General features: G+C 32.8%; 1 protein-coding gene and 2 pseudogenes across 1 annotated transcript; 1 reads left to right on the top strand and 2 right to left on the bottom strand.

Moving 5' to 3' along the window:
* Positions 1–3,849: 3,849 nt before the first annotated feature.
* LOC11437417 (dehydrodolichyl diphosphate synthase complex subunit NUS1-like) lies at positions 3,850–8,214 on the bottom strand (annotated as a pseudogene).
* A 1,057-nt stretch (positions 8,215–9,271) lies between these two features.
* Positions 9,272–11,254, top strand: LOC112421925 (uncharacterized; annotated as a pseudogene).
* A 3,145-nt stretch (positions 11,255–14,399) lies between these two features.
* LOC11436152 (transcription factor MYB93) lies at positions 14,400–19,135 on the bottom strand. Its single transcript, XM_039834355.1, has 3 exons — positions 18,958–19,135; positions 17,506–17,770; positions 14,400–15,102 (listed from the first exon to the last, which is right to left on the bottom strand). Exons 2-3 carry the CDS (start codon positions 17,766–17,768, stop codon positions 14,400–14,402), a joined length of 966 nt encoding a protein of 321 aa, XP_039690289.1. The 5' UTR covers positions 17,769–17,770; positions 18,958–19,135.
* Between the last annotated feature and the right edge of the window lie 1,110 nt (positions 19,136–20,245).

The raw sequence follows: 20,245 nt of genomic DNA, 5'->3' as shown, positions 1-20,245 counted from the left end.
TATGAAATATTTTTAGATTAAATATGTTTTTAGTCCCTACAAAATTACAAGCTTTTAAATTTAGTCCCTACAAAAAAAATTTATTCACTTTTAGTCCCTATTTGCATTTTATAGGGACTATTTTAGAGTAAAAGTATTCATTTTTTGTAAAAAGATAAAATCAAAATAGAAACTATTCTTACAAACTGGAATATATATATATATATATATATATATGGATAAGACATTCATCAAGCATATTGTCTTCATCTTAACAATAGTAATTGTAAAAAATACTAAACAAAAGTGAATGAAAATTGTCCAAAGTAATTAGAAGCAACACTATTGTAGACAAAAGGCTAATTGGAGACAGGGTTGTGGTATGCCAACTTACACAAACCTTTTAAAAGAATTTTGTAGTTTTAAATGTAAGTGACATTTGAACTAACTTTCTAATTATGGATTATTATAAATTAAGGGTGATGTTAATGGGAACCACCAAGTGCTTTACGTAAAATGGCGTAATAAACAAATTTTGTATATTCCAAATGGGTTTTTCCACGTATGGTGGGAGACTGACTGGCAACCCAACAAACCTTCCTTTGTCTTGTGGCTGAGCCAAAAAAACTGATCCTAAGTAATGATAATGTTACAGGATTATAGGTGCAACTTGAGCCATCTTTTGAAAGGGATATATAGTTGGGACTGTTTGACAAGCACGTTATAGTTTATAACATCTTATGAGATGCCATTTAGTTTGGACCCATGAAGTTTTGGTCTAAGATGGACCAATTTTTTTTTAACCTTTATGATTGAAAAAGATTGATTGCGGCTTTTTTACGAGTTTATAACTTATTTTTATTAGTTTATAACATCTTTTTATAAGGTAATTTCTTTTTAGAGGATTTTTTTATAAGCTAATTCGAATAACTTATAATTTATCATTTTCTCTCTCTATGAATTTTATCATTTATAACTTATTTTTATTAGTTTATACTCTCTCCGTTCTTTTTTAAGTGTCACTTTTGGAGAAAATTTTTGTTCCTATTTAACTGTCACTTTCAAAATTCAATGCAACATTAAATATTGTTTTACCAATATTGTCCTTAGTTATTTATTGCGAAGAGATAAATATATGAAATGAGATATTAAATGAATAAGGTCATTATAGTAAAAGTATAGCTTATTGCATCAAAAAATAGTATTAATTGTTGATTGTCTTAGTTTATATAAAATGTCAAAATGTAACAATTAAAAAGGAATGGAGGTAGTAGTATCTTTTTATAAGCTAGTTTCTATTTTAGAAGAATTTTTATAAGCTAATTCAAATAGCTTATAATTTATATGTGATTTTATATTTATAAGATAATATATCATGTAATTTTACTACTCCAATTAAAAGCTCTAATGAGAGGGTGGGTACTAGCAAAGACATTTCAATTAATGACAACAAGTGATATGTACTTATAAGATAATGTTGGCACAATAGTAGTAATAATCAGTAAAACTAAGATGTAAAATCTAGGTTTACAGCAATAAGGATGCGAGCTTGAAAATATTCATCCATCCACATGTGTTTTTGATCATTTGTTGTCTTATAGTTATAGATATAAGAATTTTTCTAGCTGGAGATTTAAGTATATAAATTATTAAAAATTAAAACTTTAAAAGTGAAGTGTACTATTAAATAGAATTGTATTATTCTTGACCAAAAAAAAAATGTATTATCAATTTCAAAGTTGGAATTTTTAATAGGAATTTTATTTTACCTTTACAGTATGTTAAGCTTAAGCCTTGGGAAATTAAATAAAAAAGTTTTAAAAAATAAAGCAGCATAGGCCAACCAATTTGTCGTTTACTCCTTTTGGGATTCTTAAAGCGACGGGACGAGAGTGCTGCGATTTTTTTTCCCCACAAAAATATTTTTGTTTTTAGATCAAACAATTAATTATAGTCATACTACTATTTTCATAACCATAAACAGTTGAATCTTGATAGAAAAAACAAGTAGTCAGTTTCATCTCTAAACTGATGTTATTCTCTTCAAAATTTATCATTGTTAAACTACTATTAAAACAATATACTAAAAGATTCATAAATGCATTCAATCAATCTTGTTATTTTGCACCTTTGAGCGTTCATTTTCATAGAATATGTGAAAAACTATTTTCCGAGTTAAGATCCTCTCCATTCGACAAAATAAATTGAGTTTGCAATTTAGAAAGAGAATTTTAACCCTTATTTTCCGGTGTTGACACTTGTATTTAACGTTTGGAAGCTGGAAAACCGCGTTCCAATGCACTATCACACCTTCCAATAATTAAAAAATATGAAAAAGTAGAAGCTTCAATTTAGAGCGTTGGCCAAAAAAGCGGTGGTTGTGGTTTTCACCCTGATTCCAAACGGATATTAAGTACTCAAATAATGATGATGCTACTGTACTATATATAAGAATTCGGAACTTTCTGTGAAAACTGCTAATGTACTTGGCCCAAAGGTTGGTTGCTGACTTGCTGTTGGTGCTGACTTAGAATTTTTCCTCACTTCTACTCACAATTCATTAACATAATGTTTAGGTACGACGGCGAATGTGTCAGAATTACTGTGACTTTTTAAAAATTACACTTTGTAATCTCTGTGACATTACGATAACTTACTATAATTCTATTAAAGCTACTGTGTTAGTTGTTACTAAACACACTAAAATGGAAATGTACCTTTACAGTTTTCCATTTTAACCAAAAATACGATTTTTATTTTCGTTTCCCTTTCCATGTTTTTCAGTCAACTTTAAATTCACAATACATAATTTTTGAAAAATATATGTACAATAAACTTTATATTTATGAGACAAATTTTCCAGAAACATTGTAAAATAAATATCAAGTTTATGATACTCAACTACTCATTTACCGTAAACTCGTGGAACTCATTTTGATATAAAAAATAATATATGGTATACGTGAAGTTTATGCCGAACTTTATACGGGGATGATATGGACAAAAGGAAAAAACATTACACCAAATTCTTCACACAATAAGCCTACAAATGAACCTATTTAGATAAACAATTCAATTTGCAACTTATAACACAAACACTTATCAATCTATTTATGTAACAAATGATAAAATAAAGTTAAATTGTTTTTGTATAAATTATAAGATATTTAAGTTAAATTGTTTCCGTATAAACTATAAGATATTTTTATGCATGGAACTAACGTTGTTTATAAGTTCTTCTAAATAGTCTTACAAGTACTTACGATAGTAGATAAACTCGTATAAGTCAATTCAAACTGTAATTGTAGCGTACATGTGCTGCAGGGCAACTAAAACTCAAACAGCAACACTGTTAGGTGGTAGTGAGGGTAAAAGATATATTACTTAATTTCCTGTTGAAAAGTTTAGCGAGTGAATCTAAATCATTACATGTAATTCTATTTCTATCATAACACATTACAGTGAGAAACCCTTCTTCCACAAAGATGATATAATAAAATTAGATAATAATGTACTAATATTCAACCTAAATTAGAATTATCCGCTAAGAATTAAAGCTTCGGGTAGATCAAGAAAGCATCAGTATCAGCTGCAACTGCAACAGGAGTATATTATAAATTATTTTCTCTTTTTCCTTTTTGTTTTAAAAGATTCTATTCAAAATTATTTTATCTTTTTTTTTTTTATCTAGATTTAATAGATTCCTGGGCAAATGATGGGAATTGAACCCGCGCATGGTGAATTCACAATCCACTGCCTTGATCCACTTGGCTACATCCGCCCTATACTATGTCTAAATTACATAACTTTTTAGACTTTTTCTTTATCATTTATTTTTTTCTCTTCTTAGTTCTTACGAGTCTTCTAAAATACTATAAAATAAGAAAACATTCATTACTTATTTTTTTCTTAATTTTACATTGTGAAGTCATATGTATTACAAAAAGATTGATGAGAGAAACGTATAAATTGAAATTTTCATTTTTTTTTTGTTTAAATAAAGAAAAATGCTATAGCAAGGTATTTTTCTATTCTTCACGCCTATGCTTTTTGCTTGCACAGTCAATATACTTGTGATTGATTTCCTTCCCTATGTACCTGTTAGCAATCCCGAAAATTAAAATATGATAAAACAAATTGCAATCGCAAATAGAATACAACATACTTTATACTAACTAAGGGGTGGTCTGTCAAAAAATGCATTTAGTACTAGTATAGGTTTGAGTTATTTTTACTTGAAGGATATTATGAGCTAGTTTTTGGATAATATAGCAGTATAAGATGTAACAAATGAATCTGGAGATGGTAGAAGAAAAATGCAATTAATAATTAAAATAACTCTAAAAAATGTAGCAATTATTAATGGCATATACCGAGAAAACTTACCATAATTTTGGTGCACTTTTGTGAAGTTGTAAATGGCTTTTATTAAGGAACCGTGTCTCATGAAGTTCAACGACCCCATATGCCTAAAAGAAACATTAGTCAGAATCTATTCAACTAAAAAACATAAAAATGAAGCTATGAATGAAATGCAACTTCTCACACTAACATCACATGCAACCTATGCAATGCATACATTCATTTTTAAGGTTTGCTGCATCAGCAAACCCATGGAGTACACTTTGTTACAGGTTTACTTCTGATTGATTTCCAATTACATTCACTGACCATTCAATGATTACTAACTACTTTCATTTACATGGAATTCTATTTCATATTACCAACAGAATAATCCGTCATAGGCCTAACGCAGAACAAAACGCCCATGTAACTGAGTTACTGCTTCTTTTAGCTTCTATGCATTACCGTTATTTTGCACTTCATGAAAACAAACAAGCTACCTTTTTATTCTCCCAATGATGATAATGACAGCAACAACAATAAAAATAACAATATCCTAGAAACAACTTACACTATCTCTGTATACTGAATTCTCCATGCAGGAAAACCAAGATGGCTCCTCACAGGTCCATAAACCAGTAAAAGGTCTGGTTCAGGGCCCTTGCAACCTGAGAGTAAAACAAGATCGTCATTGGCCAGATAATGTTAAACTTCACAAGGAAATAAAATAAAAACTTTAAAGTTTAAACTAATAGTAGGTTTAGGAAGCAAACATACCAACAATTTGTAGTGCCTGATTCAGGTGAGGCTCTAACAATGCTTGATAATCAAGTTCTCCACCTAAGTTATGTCGTTTCAAATTCTCAACAAAAATCAAGTTAGCTGCTTTGGCCACCGCTTCCTTCCCGTCCACATAAGAAACAAATTCTAGGGTCATGTGATATGGTACATGGTCTGTCACGGCTTCATTAACTTCCTGCACTGCGTTAAAGCTAGATCTGATCAAACTAATGTAAAGACAGTTGAAGTTACAGTTGAATGAGCCATTTAATACATATTTTATATTAATGAATCATATGGATACATAGAGAAAATGGAAATAAAGCAAAAGGGAATAATAATGGTGTTTCTCCTTCCATTGGTTTAGAGGGGGGAGAAGACGAGGTCTTTTTCTCTCTTAGTTTGTGCATTGAACAATTTCTAATGACTAGGTGAAAAAAAAAGAACAAAAATGGAGCCTTTGTATCACAGTATGTTCTCTCCCTTTTCACCTCACCTTAGAGAGAATTTTTCTTGTGGACTGGTAGGTACTTTTCCATGCCCACTATCCTGAACCTGCCATCCAAAACACCTAAAAATAACATTCTAGCCTCATTTTCTTTTCCTGCTTTTCCCTCCTTTCATTTACCGATATCTTACCGATGTATTAAGTCTATTCAAGAATCGACTATTGACAGACACATAACTTATTTGATTTTTTCTTCTTCAGAGAAATGATATTTGTACAACCATTTTTTAACAACTTTTGTGACAACTTTCTCTCTTTATTGATTTGGTTTTTGTGTAAATAGCTCTCTCTTTGTAAATTTATGGTTGTCCAAAAAGTTGTCATACAAATGGTTATTCAAATAACGCAACTCAAAAGATTATATGTTACCTCTATGGACTTTGCATTCTTCATTTTATGAAATATGGCTTCCTTTGACTTTTTCAACACTCCTGTAATGTAGAAGAGTTCAAAGAAAACATTAAAATACAGCCCAAGTAAAAGAAAGTTTACCATCACTAATTTTTCAAACATTTCATACCATTCATGTCATAGAGGCAAACATTTTTTATACCAAGGGAGTCCAGCCACTGCAAAAGTTGAACAACTTTTGAAGTCTGATGAGCATCTTCACTCTCTATGACAATGGCAAGGTACTGAAGCTTTGCTATAGGAATAGATTTGTATTGCTTAAATACTCTATAAGAGATGAAATAGCTTTCAAACAAATTAGCCACGACTAATATGTAATACTATGCGCTGACAATGTTTTGCAGAAAGTACCATAGTAGTTGAAGCACAAGATTTCCAATCTGCACAAAAGTTTGTTTGGATAAACTTTTCAATAAGAAAAAATTAATTACTTTATGAATCATACAATTACTATGAGTTTTTTAAACAACAACTTCTTAAATAAGTTTTTTTTTAACAGCACATTTATTAGGCAAAAAGCACCCGTTTGTACTCGGCAGGCCAGAAAAACCGAAACTACAAGCAAGACACCATATATAAGCGGCAGTCTAGGAGCAAGAACGCTAAATATGAGATCAGCAACTACCAAAACATAAAAACAGCTGCCAACCAAAAAACACATAACAGCTAGGAGGATTAATGAATATCATCACACAACCAAACTCTCAAAAAATACAAACAGTGGCATCCGAACTACATACCCCCATCAGATACATAGAGACCAAAGACCTCTCCCTCCTTTAGCCTGCTCCTAATTCCTCATAAGATAATCCCTATGATCCCAACACCACTCATAATACAAACAAGTTGGAACCTTTAATCTACTCAATGTCCAGCGCCAAGACAACACCTTAATTTCCTCCACTAAGTCTTCCACCTCCTTAACCACATTTTTTAAAATTCTACTATTCCTGGCATTCCAAATCACCTATATACTTGCTTGCCAAATAAGCCAAAAACCTTTCCCCAATTGCTTATTCGTCACCTCCCTACTCCAACACTCTAAATGAATAAAACAAGTTAGCAAGATTAATTCTCGTCGGTATCCGATCAAGAAGTTTCCAAGAGAATGTCACTACTTTTGAGGGAGGCGATCCTTTTCACAAGTAGCCAAAAACACTCTTCTCAATATCACCACATCTATCCTCCCACACAATCAATCTTTCGAGCCACTTTTACGCTGAGTTGACCCAAAACAAACAATCCTTCTCTGGCCTCCACACCCAAAAATTATCCACGTGCGAGCACAAAAAACCTTCCAGTAGATCTTTCACCCAAACAAACAATATTCTCCATCAAGAGAACTCGAAAACCCAAACTCCATCTTTCAACACCCACATATCACTCACACTAGCTTGTTGATGGTTGGAAATTGCATAAAGTCTTGGAAATTGAGTACACAACGATAAGCTTCCCCTCCAAATATCATTCCAAAAGCTAGTACGCCCTTCAGTCCCCGCTTTCCTCACCACCTCTGAATTAAATCAATTCGACCCCACTCCATCTACCATATAAGAGCTAGAGACATACCAAATTACCAAGGCCACGACTCACCTCCCCAATCCAAAAAGCTACCAATACAGCTTCCATACTTTTCCACTAACACCTCTTTGTAAATTGGAAAATCACTTTAACTAAGAAGCTCCTATAAGCTAGAAACTAATCCAAAGTGAGCCCAATTCTCACAATTAACACTTCTTTTGATATAGCTATAGAGACTGTTTGGACTAAGTTATTTCGGATTATATACTAGCATACACATTTGAGAGGGAGAGTTTGTGGAAACAACTTATGACATCTCTCCATAAGTTGTTTTCAGCTTATTTGCATAAGCTGAGATAGCATGGAAAATAGCCTATAACTTAAAAGAAAACAATTTGATCCTTTGTTATAGAAATGGGTTACATATAAACACACTTATATAATGATAATAAAAAATGGAAGACTTACAGCAAGAATAAAATGGTAGAAGTTGTGTGCTATATCTCTAAAATCCATTGAAGTTTGACAACTGCGGCGGCGCCGGTAAGAGGAAGAGGAAGAGACGGCGGCGCCGGCAACAGAAAGGGGATGATGAGGGAAGAAAAGAAGATGGAGGCTGCCGCTGCATTAGAGAAAGAGAAAGAAACTCATATTTGGTTTCCTTTATTAAATAAATCCTTATTATTTTTAACCTCTTAATCCCAACCTTAAATTTGTTTTTAGAGTGTGCGTGCATAAAAAATAAGAATGGTTTTAAGTGAGCCGTTTGCTCCCTCGTCATTAAAAAATATGTATAAATGGAAAAGAGAGAAAAATGGTTTTAAGTTTTTTTTTGTTAAGTATTAGTGTATTTTTTTTTATGCCAGAGCAAAATGACATCAAACAGAGAGGCTTCCAACTAAGTTGGTACCTTATATATATAAATTGGAGGACATAAACCTAACCTACTAAAACCACACAAGAGTGTATCAACTTCTAATTAATCCAAAACTTTAGGGCAAATTGTGGAGACGACGATTGTGAGGACTATCCCTGTTTGGGTTTTCGACTGAAACATGTCATGACAAACAAAGGGTCCGCCGATCAGAACAGAGGTGATGGTGGTCGAACCACACACCAACACGTTATAGAAACCCATATGTCAGACTGCCGAAAAAGATGAAAACAAGTGGCACCGCTGGAAAATCTAACGACTAAAAGGTGGTGCGGAGGACAAAGGTACTCATCACACCACCGCAACCGAATCTACATCTCGTCGGAGCAATTTGAAAGAAAAAAAAGGAAGAGGAGGAAGGAGAGCAGCGACTGTTATGTGTTATTAGGTAATTTAAAGTGGGGTAGAAACAATTGGTTATTTAGGGGCTATAAGCTTTGGGAGGAGCTAGAAGGCTTAATTCAGGATATCCCGTTAGGAGAAAAGATTTTTCTAGGAGGGGATTTAAATGGGCATGTAGGGAGTGTTTCGAGAGGTTTTGAGGGTTTGCATGGGGGGTATGGTCTCGGGGAGATTAATACGGAGGGTAAATCCATCTTAGATTTTACATCGGCTTTTGATCTTACTATAGCTAATACTTGTTTCAGGAAAAGAGAGGAGCATCTTATCACTTACAAGAGTGAGGTCTCATGTTCTCAGATATATATTTCTTTCTTATTAGGAAATCCGACAGGAAGATTTGTTTAGACTGTAAAGTCATACCTGGAGAGAGCTTAACTACCCAACATAGAGTGATGGCGATGGATGTAAGGGTAAAGAGGAGGGCTGAGAGAAGAAGTCAAAATGGGGCTCCGCGAGTCAAGTGGTGGCATTTAAAGGGTGAAAAACTAAGGATATTCCAACACAAGATATTAGAGGGAGGCTCCAGTCAACTACATGGAAGCGCAAATAATATGTGGGAGAGGATGACACATGAGATTAAAAAGGTAGCAAAAGAGACGTTGGGAGAATCTCGAGGTTTTGGACCTAGGGGTAAAGAATCTTGGTGGTGTAATGATAATGTTCAGAGTAAAGTTTAGATCAATAGAGATTGTTTTAAAGATTGGTCTAGGTGTAAAAATGTCGAAACTTGGGATAAATATAAGATAGCTAGGAAAGAGGCTAAGAAGGCGGTGAGCGAAGCGAGAACTCAAGCTTTTGAAGGATTATACCAATCTTTAGGTACTAAGGAGGGAGAGAAATCTATATATAAGCTTGCTAAGGGACGAGAAAGAAAGTCAAGAGATTTGGACCAAGTAAAATGTATTAAGGATGAAAAGGGTAGAGTTTTGGTTCAGAAAAGAGATATTAAGGGTAGATGGAAGAATTATTTTCACAACCTATTTAATGAAGGATATGAGGTTTTACCAGACTTTAACAGGTTAGACATCGGAGAGGAGGACCGAAACTATAATTATTATCGTCGGATTCAAGAGCACGAGGTTAGAGAAGCGTTGAAAAGGATGAGGAGTGGTAGGGCAGTTGGGCCGGACAACATACCTATCGAAGTGTGGAAGAGTCTTGGTGATAGAGGGATTGTATGGCTCACAAACCTTTTTAACGAGATTATGAGGACGAAGAAAATGTCGAACGAGTGGAGAAGAAGCACTTTAATTCCAATCTATAAGAACAAGGGGGATATACAAAATTGTGCGAATTATAGGGGAATTAAGTTAATGAGTCATACCATGAAGCTATGGGAAAGGGTGATCGAAAGAAGACTAAGAAAGGAGACTCGAGTTACGGATAACCAATTTGGTTTTATGGCTGGGAGGTCGATTGTGGAAGCAATCTACTTACTTCGACGCGTGATGGAGCAATATCGGACGGATAAAAAAGACATGCACTTAGTTTTCATTGAGTGGTTATGATTGCCTATATTAGGGCTATCAAGGATATGTATGAGGGAGCTTCGACTAGTGTGAGGACGCAGGATGGGACTACCGAAGATTTTCCCATAACAATAGGATTGCACCAAGGGTCAACCCTAAGTCCTTATATTTTTACTTTAGTTTTGGATGTATTGACGGAACACATCCAAGAGTTAGCACCGAGATGTATGCTTTTTGCAGATGATGTGGTCTTGGTGGGTGATTCGAGGGAGGAAGTGAACGGGAGACTAGAGACCTGGAGACAAGCCTTAGAAGCGTATGGATTCTGCTTGAGTAGAAGCAAGACGGAGTATATGGAATGTAACTTCAGCGGAAGGAGAAGTAAGTCTACCTTGGAGGTGAAAGTTGGAGATCATATCATACCCCAAGTTACACGGTTTAAATATCTTGAGTCCTTCGTACAAAATGACGGAGAAATAGAAGCAGATGTAAGCCATCGTATTCAAGTTGGATGGTTGAAATGGAGAAGAGCCTCATGTGTTTTGTGCGATAAGAAAGTACCATTTAAGTTGAAAGGAAAGTTCTATCGAACAGCAGTCCGATCGGCGTTGTTGTATGGTACGGAGTGTTGGGCGGTTAAGAGTCAACATGAGAATCAAGTAAGTGTAGCAGAGATGAGGATGTTGCGTTGGATGAGTGGTAAGACTAGACATGATAGGATTAGGAATGACATCATTAGAGAGAGAGAGAGAGAGAGTGGGGGTAGCACCTATAGTAGAAAAGTTGGTAGAAAATAGGCTTAGATGGTTTGGGCATGTAGAGAGAAGACACGTAGATGCCGTGGTAAGAAGAGTAGATCAAATGGAGGAGAGTCAAGTTAAAAGAGGTAGAGGAAGACCTAGGAAAACTATTAGAGAAACCATTAGAAAGGATTTAGAGGTCAATGAGTTGGATCCAAATTTGGTGTATGATAGTACACTATGGCGTCAGTTGATCCATGTAGCCGACCCCACTTAGTGGGATAAGGCTTGGTTATTGATGTTTGTTGTAGAAACAATTGGTCGGCACCAAAATCTAGTGTGGGAATTCAAAGCTTTAGAGGAATAGCGGCTAAGGCAGTTTCCGGGGAAGAAGAAATCCCAAAAAGCTACCCTCATGCAGTAATTTTTTTTTTTTGGTAGATAGACGTAATGGCAAAGCCATTATAAACTCACACACACAAGTGGAGGTACCGGGGTTCGAACCCCGGTCATGACATCCGACCTAACAATTTCGGCATTTTACCAATTGAGCTAGGACTTCTGGATCCCTCATGCAGTAATTATTATTGTATTAAAAAGTGAAATCACTCAGTTATTTTAAGTTTTTTTTTTTTTTTTTTTTTTTACAAATAATTCAATTATTATGGAACGGATGGAGTATTAATATATGAATGGGTTCCTTGCATGTTAGATCCAAAGTATCAACAATTGAAGAATAAGTGTGATTTATATTATTTGGTAAAAAAAAAAGTGTGATTTATATTATTTGTCTTGTTTATACGGTCAAATCAAGAGAAATACTTGTATAATCAAGGTTAAAATATGGTTTTGGTCCCTGTAAATATGTCTCATTTTGGTTTTAGTTCCTGTAATTTTTGTTTTGTTTTTGGTCCCTGCAAATATGCCTCATTTTGGTTTTGGTCCCTGTCCCCACTTTTGTGATGATTTGCAAGCGTGACACATAATGACTGAACCCATTTATTGGAAAAATAGTCCCTGCAAAATCTTTTGATTTTTAAAAAGGTCCCTGCAAAATATTTTACTTTTGAAAATAGTCCCTGGAGGGACTATCTTAAAAAACAAAATATTTTGCAGAGATCAAAAACAACAAATTTGTTTTACAGGGACTAAAACCAAAACGAGGCATATTTGTAGGGACCAACACCATATTTTAGCCCATAATCAATCACAATCCAACATGAAAGTTAAGTTATTTAGGCACACAAACATAACAATATATATCATTTAATTAATTCGAAAATACGCATTATTAAATTCACAACCCTGATTTAAAGAAAAATTCTAAGAATGAACTAAAGTAACACTAACTCCATTTTTTTTTGTTGCTTTTAAAATCACTTTTAATTTTTTTTTTTACTATTTTATTAAAAATATATATATATTTATTTGGAAACGTATATATTTGTCAAATTAGTTGTTGGAACAATTGTCAAAATTAGTTAAAAATATTTTCTGTCACCGGAGAGATTACTAGGCTGAGTCGCGGACTATGCCGCTCTCTTTAAGACATTTGTGGCATTGCCGAAAATTGTGCAACTAGATTATTAACCACGACGTCTCCATGATAAAACAACTCAGCTACAACTCTATCAGAGTCCTATTGCACTATAGGATCTGTTCTAGAAATACACATTCAAATATGGTGCTAAGACCACTCCAATATGGTATTGATACCACTCTATTATGGTACTAAGACCACTCTTATATGGTACTAGGACCAATCTAATACGGTGTTTCCACCACTCTAACATCCAACTTCTCCAAAGGCATAAAACATAAATAAATAATAAAAAAAAAGACTATATTCTTAAGATCATTCTTATTTTCCAAAGGGACACTTTATCTCGAAAAAGACTATAATCTTAAGAATATTCTTATTTCCGAATGAGCGAAATTTACCGAAGTGACTATACTCTTAAAACCATTCTTAATTTCGAAAGGGACGTTATTTCTCTAAGAGATTATGGTCTAAAAACACTCATTAAATCCGATGGAACAAAAAAAAGGAGAAGAAAAGAATAGCTCGTCAACGCAAGTTAAAGGAGGGAGAAGAGATAAAAGTTTTTTGACAACTCAATAGAACTTTTGGTTTAAGTTGAAGTGTGGAATGAAATCACTGTCTATAGGTGATGAGTCAAAGATGAGTTTCAGATCCAACGACCAAGATCATTTAACCGTTACACAATTAATGATTTGACCTTACCACATAAATAAGCAATAATTGAAAAAATTGACATGAGATTTTTTTTTAATTCACATTATAACACTCCATGTGTTCCAACAATAGTATTTACGATGTTAAATACAAAATGTTAACTATAGGTTTTGAGTTCAATCATTTCTCAAATCGGATCGGGCTTCGAAAAGAGAGAATTATCACGCACACTTTGCAACATATATACACCAATTTCATCCACTATTTTATAGTACTAACTTAATACCAAACCTTAATGCTGCATCTTTACTACATATATAGCTCGATCGGCAAACCACTGCTGCATTCAGAGCCAAATCTTCCTCTTCTTTTATATATATATAACAACAAACAATGTGTTGATCCATACACTAGACATCATAGAGGTCCCAATAGTTATTGCTGTGATCTCATGAGACTATCGGCTATGGCTGGCTAGAATGTTGTCTACAAATAAACAAAAGAAACAGAAAAATTAGTATGTCAGGCCTCAATAATTTACAGAATTTTATTATAAACAAATTTTATACAAAATTCTATCATATTCATTTTAATGTATTTTGTACAGGCGTAAGCGATTTTTAACAAGTAATATTGCCTCAAAAATGATACTATTTAAATATGATCGACGGTATATATATATATATATATATATATATATATATATATATATATATATATATATATAGATTTTAATTAATGACTTTAATTTTAAAAAAGTTGGATTTATAAAAATTTCTTTCTTTAACTAAAAAAAACGTTAAAGAGAAACTAATATGATTAAATGTTTACATTCCTTTAAAAAAATGAGTAAATGTTTGTATAACAGTTTTTGATATTATTAATGAGTAACATATATACACACTATCACATAGTTTTTTTTCCCTTATATTATTATCATATACTCCAATATATTTGACCCTTTTTTATTAACTTTCCTTTTAAGATGGGTACTTATAAAAATGGACCAAAAGAGTTAGTAACTTAACTTTAATGTATGAAAAACCATGCTACGATCCACGACAAAAAGTTGAAGTGTTATTAGAAAAGTGCATGCATATATACTTATACTTACTTACTCAATGAAATCTTTCCAATAAGTATCATTTGCTTCCTCATTCATGAAATCTCCCCAAGTTTCAAATGTTGTGGAAGAAGAAGGGTCACAACACCGATCGTTTGCATTTATGATGTTTTCTTCGTCTAGTTTAACTGGTACTAAACGTTGAGGTGAAACCGGAATCAGCTTTGGAAGCGAATTTGATGATATTATCGTGGAAGAAACATATGTAGAATCAATTTGTTCATCAGATTTCTTAGAGTACTCACATTCTTGTATTGGTCGTAATTGCTCAATAGGGGCCTCAAAATTTTGCAAATTAGGCTGAATTATTTGAGATGGAAAACCAATATTGGAACCATCATACAAATTTTGTAGGTAATTATTAGAGTGAATATCCTTTATCAAACTTTCTTGGGGCAGTGAGTCTGAAGAAGGACTAATAATATCATTGGTAGTGCTCATGAGTTGTGGCAAATGGAATTTGGCATCTGAATATTGTGACCTTAGATCATTAATGTCACAATTGGCGACAATATTTGCAGCCTTCAATATTATTTGTTGTAAATAGCTAGGAAGGTCTATGTAATCTGGTCTTGGCTTGTGTGTCACTGGATCTAACCCCATTTGTATTAACTTTTTCTTTAAATGTGTGTTCCAAAAATTCTTTATTTCATTATCAGTCCTTCCTGGAAGATGTGTTGCTATAGATGCCCACCTTATAATTACATACACAAATAAGTTAACCATATTCAAAACCATATCACAAAATACGTCTTTATTTGCATCATTAATTACTATACATACAAAATTTATTTATACCGGCGAAAAGACGATGTTTTCTTTGAAATTTTAATTTTGATTAAAAGTATAAATTTAATGTGTGTTGCTTTCAAATTATAACAAAATAAACTAACTTTGTTTATCTATTTCAATGACACCAATAATATAACAAAAAAAAAAAATCTAAATGCTTATCTTTTTAATGACACAAACAAGAGAGAGAGGATCCGTTGACACCAGGTGTCAACGGATTCGTTGACACCAGGTGTCAACGGATTCGTTGACACCAAATCTTAAACGTTCATTTATTTTAATCTAAAGGTCAATAATCATTTATCAAAATCTTAATGTGGACATTTAATATTTCATATCTCCTTTCCTAAAAATCCTCTTGTTTTCTAAATGATCCTAAGCATACACCTGATGCTTCTCCTCTCTTCATTCTTTCGTTATTATGCTATCTATGGTTTTCATTTATCTCCTTCACCACTAGGTACACTTGTTGAGATGTTTCATCAATCTAATTTGATGCTTTTAGAAATTAAAAGTCCTCTTTCAATTAGTGATAGAGTTGAATTGAAAAATATATTGAAATACATATGTTTAACCTAATATCCTTTTACAAATCAATTTTTTTATCTCTGCCATCGTTCCTTAGAAATTCCGAAACAATTTACTTTTTGTTTTATTTTGAGGGGAAAACAATTTGTTCTTTCTCCCAAATATAATAATATATAAGATATAAGTTGCACTCCAATAACTAACGAAAGAAACAAAAAGCGGTGACATTTAGGGTGGGAATGGGAAAGAGTTTCCCACTATGGGAAAGTTTTTTCTGACCATTAGATTAATGAGGAGTATTGATTTTATCATAGACTGTCTATACCATATTTTTTTTCTTTCTCTTTTACACTGATTTTTTTCTTAGATCTGGAATTATATACACGACGGCGAGGGTGTGTAAAATTAGCTTTGGTGGAATTTTACACACATCTTCATATCTATAACCCAGGATTTATCTACAAAATAAGATTTTGATTTTCAATAATATAAAACCCAATTAAAACAACAACGAAGCCAAATTAAGAAATGGGGGAAATGGAAATTACCATGACCAAAATTTGACTGTTTCGAATTTCTACAGTTCTTTAAGCTTCAGCTATGGTTCTTGTTATTTATGTAGTTAGACTCTTGTTCAATTTCATTAAGATTGCTTCCTGTTCAATTATCTCTTAAAATTTGTGCTTTGTTAATTTTTAAGTCGAAAACCATTCTTTTCTTCTGTCAGAAATTTTGGCATAATATGAATGAAAGGAAAAAACTGAGACGGGGGAAGAAGAAGAAGAGTTGGGAAAGGGAGGCTGAAGTTGTTGATGTTAGGTGAGTGGGGCATGGAGTGGAGAGAATGGGGGTGGAAGACAGTGTTGAAAAAAATCTAGTGTTTAGAGAGTATCATAATGCCATGTTCATCATTTGATCCAACTGTCAAGATTAACTTTCCCATAGTGGGAAACTCTTTCCCATTCCCACCCTAAATGCCACCACAAAAAGCTTGTGAACGAATGGAAATCGACAATCAAAATTTGAATCCTACAATTGTTTTCTCGAGAATCTCAACAAGATGGGAATTAAAGAAATAAAACGCAGAACTTCATAGCCTTCGTTGAGTTTTCTCAGTTTTCTCGAGCGTCAGGTATATGCTTAGGTTCGTTTAGGAAATAAGAGGATTTTTAGGAAAGGAGATATGAAATACTGAATGTCCACATTAAGATTTTGATAAATGATTATTGACCTTTAGATTAAATTAAATTAACGTTTAAGATTTGGTGTCAACGAATCCGTTGACACCCTGTCCACATTAAGATTTTGATAAATGATTATTGACCTTTAGATTAAATTAAATGAACGTTTAAGATTTGGTGTCAACGAATCCGTTGACACCTGGTGTCAATGGATCCTATCTCATATATATATATATATATATATATATATATATATATATAGACACACACTCGATACATCTAGTTTATTACATTTTTTAAAGCATATAGGGACAGTTTGTTAACAATTAAAAAAAAATTGATATTCAATAATTTATTAATATGTTTTTTGATGTTATTTTTAGAAATATTGAAGTAACTTTGTGTATATTCCTTAGAATGCACCAATACAGCATACTTGATAAATTTTTAGAAAAATAATATACAAAAATTGATAAATTTGTATGAAGAAGAGGAACTCACAAAAGTAAAAATAACCTTTCTAAAAATATCAATTTTTGTATATTCCTTAACAAATAAACAAGTCATGAGTCAAAGAAATAATTGATGAAGCTTACTTATTTCCAAGAACTGAATGTAAATTGATGATGAGTTCCTCTTCTTCATCAGAAAATTTCCCTCTTTTAATATCAGGACTTAAATAATTTGTCCATCTTAACCTACAACTCTTTCCACATCTGTTTAATCCTGCACGCCTTGGAAGATCTCTCCAACGTCCAGGACCATGTTTCTGAATGTGATCCACTAATTTTTTATCCTCTTCTGAACTCCATGGTCCCTTCTTCAGACCACTTTTACCATTGCTTGGTGTTGTCATCATCACTGCACTTGATTACAAGAAAATATTTATCGTATATCAATAAGTTTGATTTATAATAATAGTAGATGGTTTGCATGCATGGCCAAAATAGAAGTGAAATTGAGGATATAAAACTAATGAATATTTACCCTACACTTTCTGTTTATAAGGTGGCGAATGTTTTAATGCTGTTTATAAGGTGGCGATGTTTTGCTCTTAATTTGTGACTAATATATACATGCGATGTTGTGATGGAAAATTACAAGCTTATCCATATATCCCTTCAAAAATAAGTTTCTCCATGTGTGTGTCTATCTATATATATATATAGAAATTTTATAGATTTGGATAAAATTTTAACCGCAAATTCACATGTGACATAATATATAAATAGTCATAAATCGAAATAAAAGAGGCTCGTAATTTTGTCAACAAAAGTACAATTTAAAATAAGAGATATGAAATATAACCTGCCAATATTGTTCTAAATAAAATTGGGGACTGTTATATATCGCGAGAAAACAAGTCGGGAAATTTCACGAAGATGATGTGTCCTTATTTACAGTTGTGCATAGAATACATGAGGCAGTTTTAACTAGGACTTAGGCGGAAAACATCGATACATGGCCAATGGGAATGACTTCGGGATAAGTTCGCTATAATTTTTTTTCGCTAAAACCAGCATTATCCAATAAAATTAGGAGGTAAATGCCTTTTCCGAGACCTCTTTGCGGTGAATGTTCGAATAATATCAACATCATCAAGTGACTTGAATATCTCCCGCTCGGTGTAACATATCATCAAATCATTGAACCACACATTGTTGATCTTATTGCGCAATTTAGACTTGATAATCTTCATTGTTGAAAAAGCTCTTTAAATATAGTTGGAAAGAATAGTTTCATGCTTGATAGTTGATACTAATCACACTTATTATGATGATTCACAATTTCACATGAAATCCCATATAATATAATAAGTTTGATTTAACACATGAAATTCCACCTCATGCAGGCTATGTGCAAAATAACAAAAACATGTGCAAAATAGAATGCTATGTAAATGATAAATTTACACAAGGAAGGAAGGAGGGAGAAATTGTATAATTTACACATCCAATTTTTCAATTCACAAAATTCCCAATTCTAAAACCCTAAAACAAGGAAGGAAGGAAGGAAGGAATGAGAAATTGGAGAATCAATTGACTTACCTTTAGAGTGAATGAGAACTGAGAGATTAACAATTAAATAACAAGAGAGATTGAAGAAGAAAAGAGACAGAGAGCTGAGACGAGAGAGGCAGAGAGCTGAAGAAGAAGAATGTGTTTATGTTGTGCGCGCATGTGAGAAATTTCAGAATTTGCCCAATTTTTTTTGTTAGGTGGGTTAATGGGCTATTGAGTTGGGTCATATATAAAGAAAGTATCGATTGAGTCCGGGCAAATGTCTGAGGTCGCTGGGTGGTGGAACCGCCCACGTATATGAGGAGTGGTCAAATTACATCGCTCAATATCATTTTATTCGATATATATTTTTCAAATTTAACCGTCCGATTGTAAGTTTATATCATATAGATCATCCAAGTAAGTTTACAAAATGTTCTTATTATTTATTTTTTTAATTTATGGAAAATCTATGCAAAACTTTGAGATAGATTTAAGAAGATACACATAATATGTTTTTTTTTCTTCCATTTTTTCCTTATAAATAAATTTTTATCTATTATTATCACTTTCGTCTCCAATTTGTAGTTAGGGATGAAAATAGACTAAGCCGAGCTTTGTAAGACTTAATCCTAGCTTACTTTAAAAATGATAGGCATGAATCTGGTCTATTACCTTCCATATATAAGCTCACTTTTAAGGACTGATCTAGCATTTTTAAATGTATGATGAAACCTAAAAACCTATTTAAAAGCTTATTTTACTACTAAATAGGACAAATCTTATGAAATTCTAAATCACACGAATATGTATCCTACTAAATAATAAAATCGTAGGAAAGTCTAATCACACCAATATACATATTACTAAATAACGAAATCATATGAAGGCTTGCGTTTATGGAAAAAACTTCAACAATATCTATAATGGAGATATTTGTTTTTTTAGAAGCTAAATTAGTCCACCCAAATTGACACCAGAGAGAATCTAACTTGAGACCTCGATGAGGAGCACACTGTAGATCTCAAGTCAATGCTACCAAGCGATGGAGGATATATTATATATAAAAAGTTTAATAGATCGACCTGACATACTTAATAAAAAAAATTAAGTCTTGGTTTGACTCATGTAATTAAATTTTTATAAAATAATAGGTTCTTTTTTTAAGTATAATTATTTCTTCCGTGATAAGAAGCCACTCCCAGTCATAACTCATAACTGACATTTTAGAGTTTTTGTTATTAATTTTAGGATTTCTAAAAAAAATTAGCTGAGTTACTAAGAGTTGGGGAAGAGTCTTTATTTGTTTATTGTCGTTGTGATTTCTTTGTATTTC

The sequence above is a fragment of the Medicago truncatula genome, chromosome 5 (assembly GCF_003473485.1).
Source record: "Medicago truncatula cultivar Jemalong A17 chromosome 5, MtrunA17r5.0-ANR, whole genome shotgun sequence".
In the NCBI taxonomy this organism is placed as follows: domain Eukaryota; kingdom Viridiplantae; phylum Streptophyta; class Magnoliopsida; order Fabales; family Fabaceae; genus Medicago; species Medicago truncatula.
Note: the sequence above shows the minus strand (reverse complement) of the source record. Positions and strands in the feature narration are given on the sequence as shown.